The 16,307-nt window shown below is 36.1% G+C and overlaps 1 protein-coding gene across 6 annotated transcripts in view; it reads left to right on the top strand.

Moving 5' to 3' along the window:
- Window positions 1–16,307, top strand: part of CFAP20DC (CFAP20 domain containing) — a 234,197-nt gene that overhangs the window by 121,642 nt on the left and 96,248 nt on the right. For all 6 annotated transcript variants that reach the window (XM_046638094.1, XM_046638134.1, XM_046638109.1 and 3 more), the window contains 2 exons: window positions 2,242–2,406; window positions 15,561–15,697. In XM_046638094.1, the coding sequence (XP_046494050.1) occupies window positions 2,242–2,406; window positions 15,561–15,697 (302 nt within the window). The remainder of the gene's footprint in view (window positions 1–2,241; window positions 2,407–15,560; window positions 15,698–16,307) is intronic.

Consider the following 16,307-nt stretch of genomic DNA (forward strand, 5'->3'; position numbering starts at 1 on the left):
GTAGTTTTTTCTTTGATTTCTCTGTTTATTGTAGGTTTTATACTGCCCACATTTTCCCTCAATGAATAATCCAATAAGTAGTGATCCAGGTCTGGATGCAAAGGGAGAGTAGGTGTATAGAAAGAGGAGATGACGCAGAGGGGATTTGAGCCTTTTAAAGTGAAATCTGATTTGCATGTCAGCCAAGTTCCCATAATATTCAGATTGGACTTTTGTAATAGTCTCTGCCTTGTTCTGTCTTCCATAAAAACTTATGGATTTTTGGTTACCAGGGATTTGCTGTCTGTCCCTTGTTAGTTGGAAACTCAGGTTTTGTTTCAGATACATTTCAAACTTTGTATTGACATTGTACCCTGTACCATCCACACAAGCCCTATAAGCTAAAGTTTCCATGATTTCTCCTTATAGGATTCAGAATTCTCTTTATAGGATTCAGCATTTTATTTCAGGGTCATCTTAGTCTACAGAATTCTCTTCCTCTTTTAATGTAAAATTTTAGTTTATCAATGTTGGCATTGGTGTGGAAATTATCTTTTTCTACCTCAGGGGAGTTTGAAATGATATGTCAAATATATATCTGGAATTAGTTTATTTATTTTTCCAAATGTTTTCTATTTTGAGAGTTTATTTTCTCAATTACTTTATTTTCTAAATGTCAGTGACAAACAAGAAATAGACAGTCAAAGAACACCTGAACACTAAGATGTGTAAATCTAGTGCATTTTTAATTGACTAGAACATTAGGACACTTAGAAACCATTACACTGCTGATGAGTGTTTAAGTTTTTAGTTAAATGATTCATTTTCCTTTTCAAGAGTAGGACGTTAGGATCTAATTAGGAAACTGCTATGACTTAGGTGCATATAAACCTAAGATGATTTGCCTTTATAAATGTAGTTAGAGTTTAACATAGAATGTTTTTTGAGGGATGATTGGTTGAATTTTTCTTACTACTCATATTCACATACACACACACAAATTTTTTCCACTAGATTCTAAAATTAGAAATTTTACTCATAAAAATTAAACATATATGAACATTTTTATGAAGAAGAAAATAAAACCTATGCTTAAGCTAACCATTGAAAGTTATTTTACTTTTTAGTATATTTCCTTCTAGTCTTTTTGCCATTCATACATTTTATTTATTGATTTTCTACAATTGAGATAGAGTTTTGTATATATATTATTTTCATCTAACTTCTCGTCTTGAGTCTTTCCCATATCATTAAGCCATCTTCATAAATGCAATTTCTTGTGACTCTTTACAGGAAATTCAAGTTGTTTATTTTTCAGAAGTTATAAACACCTATTCACATAGACTTTTGTCAAAGCTTCTAATTTTTTTTACTTTAGAATAGATTCATAAGGTGAAATTACTGAGTAAAATGACATGTACATTTTTAAGGCTTTTGATACATATAGTAAAATTGCTTTTCGGAATGCTAATACCAGTTTAATTCCTACTTGCTACATATGACAAGGCTTAATATCTTTGCCATGAAAGAGGTCAACAAATAAATAGGAAAAAATGTTCTAATAGTAAAATAAGTTAAGAAATGAACAGAAAATTTACTAAAATGAAAATTTATTTATATAAATATATATGAATGATATCAAATCTCACCACAAATACACATTATAATAATCAAAATACTATTTTAATTATAATAAACTATTTTTTATTTGAAAGTATTCTAAGGTAATATCTTAACATTAGAGGAAGCTGGATGAAGGGTATATGGGAACTCTGTAGTATTTTTGTAACTTTTCTATGAGTCTAAAATCATTTCTAAATAAAAAGTTAAAAAATTAATTTACTCATATAAAGGGTCTAGGTGCTCATTTAATATGTTATTATTTTTATTGATGTCATATAAATGAGCCAGTGTATCCCAGAAATCTTCATGGGAGCATACCTAAACAGTTCTCTTGAGTCACAATCTAGTATTGGAAAACTAAAGTATTTCAGTGAATGCTCTCCATTTTTTGCACAAGTCTCTGAACCTGCTCCATATGTTCTAAATTTATTTCATTTAATCTTTTCTATAGTCCAAGAAAGTAAGCATTAAAATTATCATGCTCATTTTGCAGATGAGAAAACCAAGGCTGTAAGGTTAAGTAACTCATCTAAACTCATACTCTCAAATGTTTTACTTTAATTGGTTCCATTCATAAGATATGTCCATTTGGCAGAAATGGCTTATATTCTGGGAATGAATATTTCTCTTTATTTCCAGCTGGATATGATGTTCCCCTTCCAACAGATGAACCTACAGATATTATTCCACGAAGCTGCCAACTAACGACAGATGTTCCACAAGTCACACAGCTGCTAAACATGACTAAACTCCGCCAAACAGAAATCAAATTTGGAGGTCATCCTCTACGTTCAGCAGAGTCAGGTATGCACTCAGGCACCTAAATTATAAAAATAGTTATTTGTAAGGCCAAAGAAAGGAAAACAAAACAGCAACCTTGCAATGGTGCTTTGTAGCTGGAGGTTAAATGTTAAGTCACTTTAACGTCTGCTCATGTCAGCAATAAATCATTATTTTAAATTTCTCTTTAGCAACTAAAATATTTTCTGAATTTTTACATGATAAATCAAAACATCTTTGATTATTTTTCTTCTTTTCCTATATGCTTCCAAGCCCTGCCAATTATACCTCCTAAACATCTCTCAAATCTGTCTTCTCCTCTATCCTATTGCTACTTCCATTGTTCAGCTCCCCACCATCACTCATCTTAGCCCCCCAGTGAATCTCCACATTGCTGTCAGAATTATCTTTCTGATAATACAATAGAAATGTGATCATGTCACTCTTTGACTTTTAATGCCTTTCCCACTATCTTGAAAGACAAAATGAAAAAACCCTTGGGAACGCAAACAAAGCACACCTCCCCTATCGCAAACCTGCTCCACAGTTTCATCCCCAGACAGCTTTCTCTTTCCTCTGTGTGATTTTCTGACCGCTCTGTGGACTTTCGCATATTCATATTTTGGGATTATTGTTTTGTTCACCTAAAATGGCTTCCTTGCCTTTCTGCCTGGAAAAACTCCCAGTTCATCTTTCTAGATCCAGCTCAAAGGCCACCTCTTCTATGCAGCCTTTCCTAATTCTAAGAAGTGTTGCTCTCCTCTTTCTATGACTTTTTCCCCCTCTTTTTTTTTGATACTTTTTAATGTACCTGCATTCCCCAGTGAAGTGTGACTTCCTCCAAAAAGGGCACTGTACCTCATTCTTTTGCATCCCTAGCATCTAACAGTACCACATATACCAGGCCAAGGGCTGCAGATTCAAATTACTACAGAGGCCACTCAGACAACAAATGAGTAAAGTAGCCTGGATGCCTGGAAATTTGAGACACAGAAACATTTTTGATTTCACCAGTGAGTCTTATTAGAAGTGGAGGATACAGTTAGGGGAGAGGAATGAGATAGTGCTTCAGAGAAATTGCTCTCTACTGTTAAAACAGTAACATTAACAACTATGCAAATAATATAATAAATGGCAATTAACACTCAGCCCCTGTGAGGGAGCTGTAGGAAGTGGTGAGGATTGCAGAAGACTAGAAGCTCCTTCTCAGTCTAGAAGGGGTAACTGCAGTTTAGTTCTAGCCAGTGTTACCTTGCAAGAAAGCAAGCCCAGTCTCAGCAGATCTTCCATTTTTTCAAGAGAAGATGGATATCCCAATGTTTATGATAAATCTCCCAATTTTAAAATACTGTCTGAAGTCTGAAATTCTTTGAGAATACTCTCTATGGGCCAAACAAAGCATGCCAGGGCTGCCAGTTTTCTACCTCTGTAATAGACAGCCATAGTTATTGACCAAATGAATGAATAGTACTTACAAATGAAGAAACCTAATATTATTTAGATGTGTGGTTCTCAACCTCTGGTATGTTAGAATCACCTGGGACATTTTAAAAATAACTGACATTAAAAAAATTTTTTTTTTAATGGCTTTGCTTCACTTCTGATTTAATTGGCCTGGGATGGACTTTTTTTTAACCCCTCCAGCAATTCTAATGAGCGGCCAACGTTGAGAACCACTGAATGACGTATCCCCACAAAGGTCAGGTGGTTCAGATGATACTCATAAATACTGAAGTAATTCAGAGGAAGAGGAAATGCAGGGCACTGATGGAGGAAGGAGTAGATCTTGAAAGTATTCAATAAATACTTGTATAAGTATTTATAATAAATATAAGCTTTATGGAAGATGGTGCAGAAGACTGAGCAAAGACAAGGACCCATGTAATGCATGGATGAGTTTACTGAGGGTTTAATAAGAGGAATGGCCTGAGTAGGCAGAATGGCTGTGTTGGAATGATATGGGAAGAGTATGCCTCATGTTCCTCAAGTAGAGGAAAGATAACTGCTTTTTTAAGAAGTTGTATTTGACATCAGGATTCAAGATGAATTTTTAAGTCAAGTGAGACTAGAGATTAAAGATTCTAACTCAGATGTCTGCAGCAGTTTAGGCATAAAATGACAAGTGGCTGTGAAAGTGGAAAGTGATGACCCTGAGAGAAACTGCAGGGGAAAACTGGCAGGACTTGTTGATTCTCAGATAACACATGGGGAAGAAAGAGTGGTCAGAGTTGGAGAGAGGTCAAAGTAAAAACAGGAGAAAGGAGATAACCATGATGAAATGAAGGAGTTGCAAAAGTGGACTCAGTTTTACTCTCTACATTTGTCTTCTCTTCATTTATTCTGGGTGTATTTTCTACGTATCAATCCCCATGACATGTCCTAAATTGTATATTCCTAGAGAATTAGGATCTATTTTGTAATTTTTTCAGTATAAACCTTGGCAGAGGGCTATGTGTAAATAGTCACTACATTTTTAAACCCTTTATTATGAAATTTTCAAATTTAGAGAACAGTAGAGAGAATGTATAATGAGCCCCCATCTCCCGTCATCTGCTTCCACAATTGTCAACTTTAGGAAGGACTTTTTGATAGCAATGAGGGCGCAAATGGAAATTTGTGTATTTATTATATACACTATCATTAGACAGAGAGAGAGAGAATATATACAATCTATGTTCATTAAAGAACTTTTAGAAAATACGTAAAAGGATGAAAAAGATCTCACTACCCAGCCACTGTAAACACCTCAGGTCACAATTCAGTCTTAATGGAAGATTTGCCACAGAATGAAATGATTAAGAGTGTTTTCAATAACCAAAGACTGTATCTGTATCTAATAGGCTATGATAGATTTCAGTAAAAGAAATGACTAAGCTGTAAAGCCTATCAGATAACTCTTTGCAATTATAAATGCTCTTTTTTCTCCTATCTCTCTGGCTTAATGTTTTAAGAATTAATTATGTCTGTGAGTGAAAGTGCAAGTTATATCTAGATATTTTAAGTGTCTTCTTGTTTTTAAAGTTCAAGGACACTTATAATGCCTGAGATTAAAGAGGAATTTGAATAAATATTAATTGCATTATTAATTCAATACTATAATTAAGCAGAAACTTTTTCATAGGCCATATTTGATCCCAAGTTATATAAGAGGATATTAGTATATATTTTGCAGATTCCATAAGTGGAGTGTCAATACATAATAGTCAACTTGAGTCATATATACAGAAAATTAATAATCACCATCTAATAGTGTGTTTCTTCTTCCCTGTGAAATCCAGTTATATTTATATTCATTTGTAACCACAGTATTTATGATTGTTCCTCTTAAGTAAATCTCATTGCACATGTGTGGGAGCAAAGATTGCATGAAATACATTGAATTTTGTGTTTCTCTTTCTACAAATACTTTTCAGTTGCTAATTTTGACATTTGTGGGCTTTGAAACTTACTACGAATGACTATAATACTAATTATTGTTCTTTGTGTAAGACACTTTATTTGAAAGGCGTAGCTAATGAGTAGTGGCCTAGGACAGACTTTTTTTTTTTTTTTTTTAAAGATTTTTTTATTTTTTCCATTTTCTCCCCAAAGCCCCCCGGTACATAGTTGTGTATTCTTCGTTGTGGGTTCGTCTAGTTGTGGCATGTGGGACGCTGCCTCAGCGTGGTCTGATGAGCAGTGCCATGTCCGCGCCCAGGATTTGAACCAACGAAACACTGGGCCGCCTGCAGCGGAGCACGCGAACTTAACCACTCGGCCACTGGGCCAGCCCCCCTAGGGCAGACTTTTTAATCATGGAAAAGCCAGGAGATATTTCCTCATTTGAACTATTTCTTTCTGTGTCTTTCTAAAAAGTGGACTCCCCATGATGAGATTTGAATTGCATGAGAAAATGACTGTGCGCTTTTGTAGTTGGCTGTACAGTACTCATGTAAATTGTGATATTTTGTTATAAATGTACATATTGAGAGATCTCAGTGAAGCTGCTGCAGAAAGAAGTAGCTGCTTCCTATGGATGCTTTCTAGTGTGTTCACCTATGTGAAAAAGGAAACCTTGAAACTTCTGATTGTTTCAGAGTGCATTTTATTGAATATCATGTAACATGATCAACAGCATTTAATGAAATTAATAAAATAATTGTGTTTCCCAAGAGCCAGTGTTCCCACACATTCAGTCTGTTCACTTTTGTGCACTGTTCACTTTGTGAATTCCCAGTGCACATTAGCTAATGACTGTTGGTCTGCAGAGAACTGTAGGATCTGATGATCTTATTTTCATTAATGGGACCTCAGTTTAATTGAACCGGAGAATCAGGTCTGGTTATTGAGGTTGAGCATTCAGCTACTAATGACAAGATGCAGTGGTCCACTCAGCACAAATCTAAACGAGTGATTTACTTAAAAATTAGGAAGCAGTTTCCCCAAGTGTTCTGCTGTCCCCAGCAACAGTCTTAGTGGATTTTTACTCCTTTTTAAATAAGAAGAAACTGACATCCCTGTCTCCTGGCACAGTTGCAAACAGGTAAATTAATGCATCTAGCAAAATCCTGAAATAATCATCCTACTGTAATTGGCATTGGTGAGATCCTTACTAGAATTTCTCCTTTGGGTTACACATTACAAAGGCAAAATCCAAACCAAGCAAGAAAATCTACCATAAAGTAGAACCTAAAAGAAAAAGGAGTTAGATTCTGATTTCAGGAAAAAACAGGACACTCTTTAATTTCTTCTTTTCTAGACTCAGACTTTTGATAAGCCTTGCCTTAAGATTGCTTGTTAAAGAGATACCACAGCTGGGGACCAGCCCAGTGGCGTAGTGGTTAAGTTTTCATGCTGCGCTTCAGCAGCCCAGGGTTCATGGGTTCGTATCCCAGGCACAGACTTACACACCACTCATCAGGCCTTGCTGTGGCGGCATCCCATGCACAAAATAGTGGAAGATTTGCACAGATGTTAGCTCAGGGCCACTCTTCCTCAAGCAAAACGAGGAAGATTGGCTACAGATGTTAGCTCAAGGCCAATCTTCCTCGCCAGAAAAAAAAAAGAGAGAGAGATGCCATAATTTCTGGTTCCAGTGTCTGATAATAATTCAAAGTAAACTCAGCTATCTCTCCTACGTTTGGATTATGTATCTTCTTTCCCCATCTTTAGTAAAAATTGACACAACATCACATTCCTTCCTTAAGAATTTTTTTAAATGTGAAAGGAATTTGATATGGATATTGATCAGTATCTCTGAAATGTGTTACAGCAAAGATGGCAGAAATCCTTTATAAAGTGAGTTTTAATTTTTCTGTGATATTTCTGCCAAATATTGAAAAAAGTTTAAGATATAAAACATAATTTTAAATATGAAAAATGTTTAATCAGTTAGATAATTATGCTTTTTTTCCAGGATCGACTCATTCCAACCTTTGCTTTTCCAAGCCTTGATTATAATAACAAAAACCTAGAGACAAACTACTTGTGCATAATAGGGAATTGATGACATATCCACACAATCAGATCCTGGGTCTGCAGCTGTACGGATCACCTGATCTGCCTCTGATGGTCTAGAAAGGTCTCAAAGCTATGTCAGTCAAGTGAAAAATGGATGCTTAGAATACTGTTTCCATATGAGCTCCTTGATGTAAATAAAAAAAGGTAGTTACCTAGGGATGCTGATGTAGGCATACTTTTTTTTTTAAGGAAACACAAGAAACTTAATAATTACCTTTAGGAACAGGGACTAGTAGAGACAGGGACAGGAAGATAAGACTTTTACTTTGCCTATCATATCTTCCTCTATTAGAGAATTTTAGTCTTCTAAATATATTCATGATTTATTATGTCAACAGATGTGTTATGTTAGAGCAGTTATGAGATGTTTCTAGTTTCTTCTGTATACCTTTCTGTCTTTGGGAAAAAATCAAAGAATTGCTATAAAATTAAAATATATTTCTCTCTTTAATGTCAATATTTGAATTTAAAATATATAATGGGAAGAAAATCTAAAATTATTGGCAAAATAAAATTTTTAAGTGTATAGGTAAATATTAAACTTGTTGGTTTATGGTATAATAGGGAAATACATATATGATAATCTATAATATATCAGTCTGAATTATGCCCACATACGTTTTCACTAGTGGTGAACATGGGGCTATAATCATCAGTGATCTCCAGTAACCCCCAAGACACGCTCTCTGTAACCTCACTCTGTTTTTGTTTTCATCACAGCGCTTATCATTTCCTGATATTTTCTTGTTGACTTAAATGTTTGCTTATTGCTGTCTCCCACACTGGAATGTGAGCTTCAAAACTGCAGGGGTCCTGTTTATTGTTGTATGCCTAGAAGCCAGCTTAACATTTATCAGGAACTCAGGAAATATTTGTTGATTAAGTGATTGAATGAGTGAGTGAAATACTAGCCAAATAGTTTGAGCAGGTAAGTATACGAAGCAACAAATCATCATCATCATCATGATAACTAACATTTAGAGAGTTTTTACTGTATTCTAAGCACTAAACCCTTTACATAGTGTATTAGGATTCTCCAGAGAAGAACATATATATGTATACACACACACATACCCCTATGCAGTATATATATAAATATGTATATATAGGTTTATATAAGTATATATGGAGAGAGAGAGGGACTTATTATAAGGAATTGGCTCTTGCAATTATGGAGACTGAGAAGTCCCAGGATCTGCAGTCAGCAAGCTGGAGAGCCAGGAGGACCAATGATAGAGTTCTTGTCCAAATCCAAAGGGCTGAGAATCAGGAGAGCTGATGGTAAAAGTTCAAGTCTGAGGGCAGCGGAAGACCAGTGTCCCAGGACAAGGAGTCAAGCAGGGAGAGCTCAAATTCTCCCTTCCTCCACCTTTTTGTTCTGTTCAGACCCTCACTGGGTTGGATGATGCCCACCTACATTGGGAAGGGTGATCTGCTTTACTCAGTCTACCAATTCAAATGTTAATAATAATGTTTAATCTGGGCACCCTGTGGCCCAGGCAAGGTGATAGATAAAATTAACCATCACACATAGTTTATCCCATTTAATCCTCTCACACACATTTTTATGCAGAAACCATCATAATCACCATTTTGTAGATGAGGAAACTGAGGCTCACAGAGATAAAGTAATTAGTGAGTAGTAGAGCTGGGATGTGACCAGGCAGTCTGGTTTCAGAGATGCATTCTTTTTTTTTTTTTTTACTTTTTATTGAGTTAATGATAGGTTACAATCTTGTGAAATTTCAGTTGTACATTATTGTTTGTCAGTCGTGTTGTAGGTTCACCCCTTTACCCTTTGTGCCCACCCCCCACTCCATCTTTCCCCTGGTAGCCACTAATCTGTTCTCTTTGTCTACATTTTTAAATTCCTCATATGAGTGGAGTCATACAGAGATTGTCCTTCTCTATCTGGCTTATTTCACTTAACATAATTCCCTCAAGGTCCATCCATGTTGTTGCAAATGGGACGATTTTGTTCTTTTTTACGGGTGAGTAGTATTCCATTGTGTGTGTGTGTGTATATATATATATATATATATATATATATATATATATATATATACCACATCTTCTTTATCCATTCATCTGTTGATGGGTACTTAGGTTGCTTCCACATCTTGGCTGTTGTAAATAATGCTGCAATGATAATGCAATAATGCAAATAATAATGCAATTGGGGTGCATAGGACTTTTGGAATTGCTGACTTCAAGCTCTTTGGGTAGATACCCAGTAGTGGGATAGCTGGGTCGTATGGTAGTTCTATTTTTAATTTTTTGAGGAAGCTCCATACCCTTTTCCATAGTGGCTGCAGCAGTTTGCATTCCCACCAGCAGTGTATAAGGGCTCCTTTTTCTCCACAACCTCTCCAACATTTGTTACTATTAGTTTTAGATATTTTTCTCATTCTAATGGGTGTAAGGTGATATCTTAGTGTAGTTTTGTTTTGCATTTCCCTGATGATCAGCAATGATGAACATCTTTTCATGTGCCTATTGGCCATCCGTGTATATTCTTTGGAGAAATGTCTGTTCATGTGTCCTGCCCATTTTTTGATCGGGTTGTTTGATTTTTTTGTTGTTGAGTTGTGTGAGTTCTTTATATATTATGGATATTAAGCCTTTGGGTTTTTTTTTTATTGTATTTTATGTGTTTTTTTTGTGGAAGATCAGCCCTGAGCTAACATCTGCTGCCAATCCTCCTCTTTTTGCTGAGGAAGACTGACCCTGAGCTAACATCTGTGTCCATCTTCCTCTACTTTATATGTGGGACACCTACCACAGCATGGCTTGCCAAGCAGTGTCATGTCCGAACCCAGGATCCGAACCAGTGAACCCCAGGCCACCGAAGGGGAACGTGCACACTTAACCACTGCACCACGGGGCCGGCCCCTTGGAGATGCATTCTTAAGTACTGACTCCCATTAGGCAGTTTCTCACTACTAGTTTTAAGGATTATCTTCTGGAAAGCTTTCTCATGTTACAGGAAACTGTCCTATTTCCAGGCCCAAATGATGGAAATTATCTACAAGGCCTGTATTATAATTATATATAAGCTGTACTCTTTATTCAAAATGGAAAGTTTTCTTGAGATAAAATTGTTTCCCTAAAAAGGTTTCTTTATTCATTAATAGTAAAGAATAAAAACTAGGCTAATTACAAATTTTAATAAATTAAGAATTTGTGAAGAAAAGTAATATCTTGTGCTTTATTACTTTTTATCTTGTTATCATATCCTAACTTTACACAGAGATGGTATTTTTACATTGTCTGAGGTTCTGCTTGAGTTCAGAGGAGAAAGAGAGATTCTAATTTTAGTTTTTAATACTAGCTTATTGCCTTTCGAAAACGTCTTAAACTTTTTGTTAATGAGATAAGGCTAAGAACTGGCTTTAATTATTTGCAAAAGTTGAAGACCTATTTTAATCACCTAGGGCCTTTCCTTCTTTAGACATTTACCTAGCCACTTGTCTTTTCATCATGCTTCCAGGGTTTACAGACTGACAGTCCTCCAACTGGTGTAAAAAATGTTTTTAATTAAGATACTTTGCACAAGACATGCATTCTTAAATTAGCCACAGTTCCCCCTACATACTACATGTATCTGTCACATATGTGTTACTTGCCTGGCATTGAAACCACTTCAGTTTGTCCCTTCCTCCCCCACTTTATTCCCTCTGAAAAAGGATATTACAGTATTACGTTTTATACTTGATTCCTCATAAACCCCATTATTCTTCATCAAATACATTAATTACCGTGTTCATGAAGTTCTGATACTTATCTATATAATCATTAATAGACCCACTTTTCAGTTAACAAAACAAAAGTTTTTAGTTAGATGGCTTCACAAAACTGCACAGAAAATAAAGAGTGGCTGTGGGAAGAATCCCCTGGGTGGCTTCCTGGCCCACCAAGGACAGCATTATGCATGGGGAAAAGAAGGCACAAAGAGGCCTTGGGACACTTGGGTTCTGCCCCTGCCTACTTTGTGTGGATCGATCTCTAAATATCATGAGCCTCAGTTTATTCATCTGTGAAGATGAAATAATATCACACAAAGTGATTGGACACTGCATAGAGATCATACGTGCATCATCGTTATCCATCATCCTTTAGATCTCAAGTTGAATGTCATTTCCCAGACCCCAAAGACTAGATACCAGCCCCATTAAACACACTTATAACCCTTTGCACTTTTCCTTCATAGCTCTTATCACAATTGTAATCATGTAGTTATTTATTGAATTATTTACTTTAATATCTCTCTACCCCATGAAACTGTGAGCTCCTTGAAGGAAGTGATGTGTCCACCTCCTTCCCTGTCTTACTTGGTGTCTAGAGTGGTGGCTGCTCAGACTAGGTGCCCAGTCACTACTGAAAGAATGAGTGAATGAGGGGATAAATGATTGCGAATGGACTTTGTAAAGCGTTAAATGCTATTCCAGATGAAAGATACTAATAACATATTAACTAAGCATTTACTCCCTACTAAGCACAATACTTAGCATGTTACATGCATTGTTTCATAGAATCTAACAAAAATGCCACAACTGAAGCACTATGATTATCTCAATCTTATGAAGGAAAAGTGAGGCTTAGAAAGGTTAAGTACCTTGTCTAAAATAATATTGCTCTACTAGATCAGCCTTTTTTGTATTTTTGGCATTCTTTATACAATGCACCTATAATAAAATAAAAATTAACCCAATTCAAAGTCTGGATTCTGGTAGCAGGTTTAATTCTGATTTGATTGTTAGCTAATAGATGTAAGTCTTGAGCATGACCCCTCAATGATTAGAGTTGAAAATTCAGCAGGTTTTTCTGGTTAAGCTTTGAAAACCCTGCAAACTTAAATAACTATAATAATTAGAACATTGTATCTTGAGACAAAAATGAATGTTTATTTTTCTAAAAGACAGTTAAAAGTAGACCCTCAGGTTTTATAATTTAACTACAAAGGCATGTACCCCTCAGTAAAATAGCAAAATAATTAATGGTAACATCTCTGACCTACACCAAGTTCATTTTCCTCAAACTCAAGAAAACGAAATGCCTAGAGGATGACTTTAATCTAACCTTGATTTTTCACCTTATATTATGCACATTGATATCAGCTCTTAAAAGAGTTCCATTTAGAATTCAAAAGGCATGCATTTCTGCTTGTAGTTTTCTTTTATTAAGATTTTCCTCATTATAGAAACTTTGTCTCTTCTACCTTTTATATTAGAAACTAAAGGTCTAAATTATTTTTCATTGTACATTTTAATTAGGACCCTATTGTATTAGATACATAGCATGATACAGGTTTATAGAGATAATTATGTTAGTTAGTATGTTTATAAACAGAGAATTATTACAGTGAAACAGGCTTTAAAAAGATGTGTGTGTTAATTGTACTAACAAGTTTAAAGAGATTTGTCAATTAAAGAGATACTAAATAATGGAGTATTGGTATACTTTGTTTTGGGGGAAAAGTGTTACTAAAATTTGTAATATTTTAAAAATAGATTTAAATTTAAATACGGTGATAGAGTACTCTTTAAGGAAATCCTGTAGTAGATCCTCTTATGTAATATAGAATAACATCTAATTTTCTGTGATTTAGGGGAGTATATCATATCAAATTTAGGTATATCTTAGTAGTCACTGTATATCCGCTGCTAAGCAAGAGATTCCTCTAAGAAATTCAAGGTATTTAGGAAGTTTAATTTTTTAAATAGCTATGAACTAGTTAATATGCTCATTTTGTTGGAGTTATAGCTGGATTGTGTCAGTGTGACTTTTTAAATACTCCATCCCCTCCAAAAAAATCCTCCTTTTAAATCTTGGATACTGTCCACAATTTTGGTGAGATTTATCCATTGTCTACATGTGCTATGCTGAGCTCAGCAGATGGGGGTACATGCAGTATGAAATAAATAGTCTTTCTACTCAAAGAAACTTAAATTGATTGGGGGAGAGACTTGCATATAGATAAAGAATATGAAGAAACATCAAGGAAGTTGCCCCTGTAAGATGTTTGAACAGAAAGATATGCCCACAGCTGAATGTTTGCCATGACTGCAAGTAAAAAAAAGGCTACTATTCTGATACTGAAAATTCCCATGTAGGCCTATGCCAATTCCCATACAGCCCTTCAGGATCCTCAGTGGCTATTTGTTTCTGGGAAAATCCACGTTTGAAAATAAAATCAGTAGTCCTCATACTCTTGCCTAGGAGTGGTTTTCAACTCTACCACATGGAGAATTACAGCTCTAAAGCAGAGGCTCATGAGGCCAATTAGCTGACTATAGGAATTTTTTCAGGGGAATAGGTCAGACAGGAAGTGGCCAGTGGCTCACATATGTTCAGGACCATAGGACAAATGTGGACTTACTCAGGGCCAACATCATAATGTTCAAGTTGGTCCTGTCTTGTAAGTGGGGCTCAGCAGAAGGCTTTCTAGCTTGTGGGCAGTGTTTTGAGTTAAGGGCCATCACCCTCACCTGCTATTTTAGTCAGAGGAGCCTACCTGCAGTCACAAAGAACCCCACAGTCCTGGTCTAGTCAGGAGTCCCTTGGGCAGTCTTCCATTTGGTCATTCAGAGACCCAGGCTCCTTTCATTTAGTGGCTCCTCAGGGGGCCTTAAGGTCCTCCCCTGGATATCCTGCATCTTGTCAAGACATAAGGGAAGAGAGAGCATAGGGGATTATGCAGGAGGTTTTTGGGGCCAGAAAGCGGTTTACACTTCTCACATTCCACTTCTCATGTTCTGTTAACCAGAACTTAGTCACGTGACCCATATAACTGCAGGAAAGGCTCAGAAATGTAATTTAGCTGTATACCCAGAAGGAAAAGGAAACAAGGGTTGGCAAGCACACCTGCTTTATCCTGGAGGTGATACCAGTTTGTTCTCTTTCTCCCCCAAATCTTCAGGGATTTCCTGTTGCCTACCAAATTCAGAATAGGCTTTATAGCATCTTAAGGCTTTTTCTCAGTGTGACCCTAGCCTATTCCAGCTAAATTGGTAATTTCATTATTCCCTAAGCATACCCTACCCTTTCACTCTTCCATACCTTTATCCAGGCACTTTCTTCTGCCTAGGCCACCCTACCTCTCATTCTTGAAATCTTACCAGTCATTCAAGGTATTCTTCACTTCCACTGGTCTGCCTTATGTTATAGTTACCTGTTTACTTGTACTATCACCTCCTTCCAGACTCCTTGAGGGCAAGCAACATGTCTTATCTAGCTTGTGTCACTGATGACCTCTAGGAAATGTCCAAGAGAGTGCTCAATCAAATATTTGTTCAACTGAGTTAAATAATTCTGTTTAAATTATTTCCTTAATGAGAAAATAAGATGTATTTTTAGTAGCTTTTCTTTCCTCTTTTTTTTTTGAGGAAAAACATTTGTAGTGGTTCTGGAATGATAGTGAGCATTAGAACCACTCAGGTGAACTTGTTAAAAGTATAGAATTCTGCTGCCCGGCCCCCACCCCCCCACAAACTCTGGTTCTACAGATCTGATAGATCTGATGTTGGGCCCCAGTGTCTACATTTTTAATAAGTGCCCTGTGAGGGGAGGGGAAGATTTGGATCATACGACACCTGGATTGTACTTTCAGAAATATTGCAACATGGTGTTTATCGTTACACCCATTAATGGACTATTATTACCTTCCTTTAACAAAACAGATCAGTTCATTAACAGAGGAACAGGCAGTGTGCGGAACGGTAAAAATCAAGATGTTTGTCATATCGCCTTTGGATCCAAAGTTCTTGGACCACCTCCACTCTCTGGCAGAAGAAATAACATGAGGCTGTCCAGTGAGGTAGGAGCAAGCTTTGAACAGCTTATCTAAGCATGAGTGGCATGGGAAAGGAAGAGTTTTTTCCCAGTGCAGGGGGAAGTAAAAGACGGAGAGGGACCACATGCCAAAAGCAGAAGGCGTGAGTAAATTTAGAACAGAAATTCTGGATTTTCAAAGACTTCAAAACTGTTTCCTTTTTGTCATGTCAACACAATTAACATTTTTGAGCATTCTTTTCATTAAATATGTTCACAAACTTAAAGGCAAATATATATGAGCACATTTTGTGGTCTCCTTCAAAAAGAAGTTGGATCATCACCAGATACCTTACAATGAACAGACTCTCAAATGTTATATTTTTATTTTTAATTTCCTCTGAATTTCTGACATACACAGTGATTTTCAGTTCAACTTCTACGTACTAAAGATGGAGTGTTGCAAATAAGCACATTTTAATTTATGTGTCTAAGAGACTTGCTTGTCTTCTATTTTATCTCACATTATATTTCTCCTTCCATTTCTTTCTAATTTTCTACCATAATTTCCCTCTCCACCAAATTTTTAACCATCTCATTTCCTCTAGTTTTTTTTTTTTTCTCACTGTTTATTTGCCTAAATATTATTTCTTTTA

Source organism: Equus quagga, chromosome 1 (genome assembly GCF_021613505.1).
Source record: "Equus quagga isolate Etosha38 chromosome 1, UCLA_HA_Equagga_1.0, whole genome shotgun sequence".
In the NCBI taxonomy this organism is placed as follows: domain Eukaryota; kingdom Metazoa; phylum Chordata; class Mammalia; order Perissodactyla; family Equidae; genus Equus; species Equus quagga.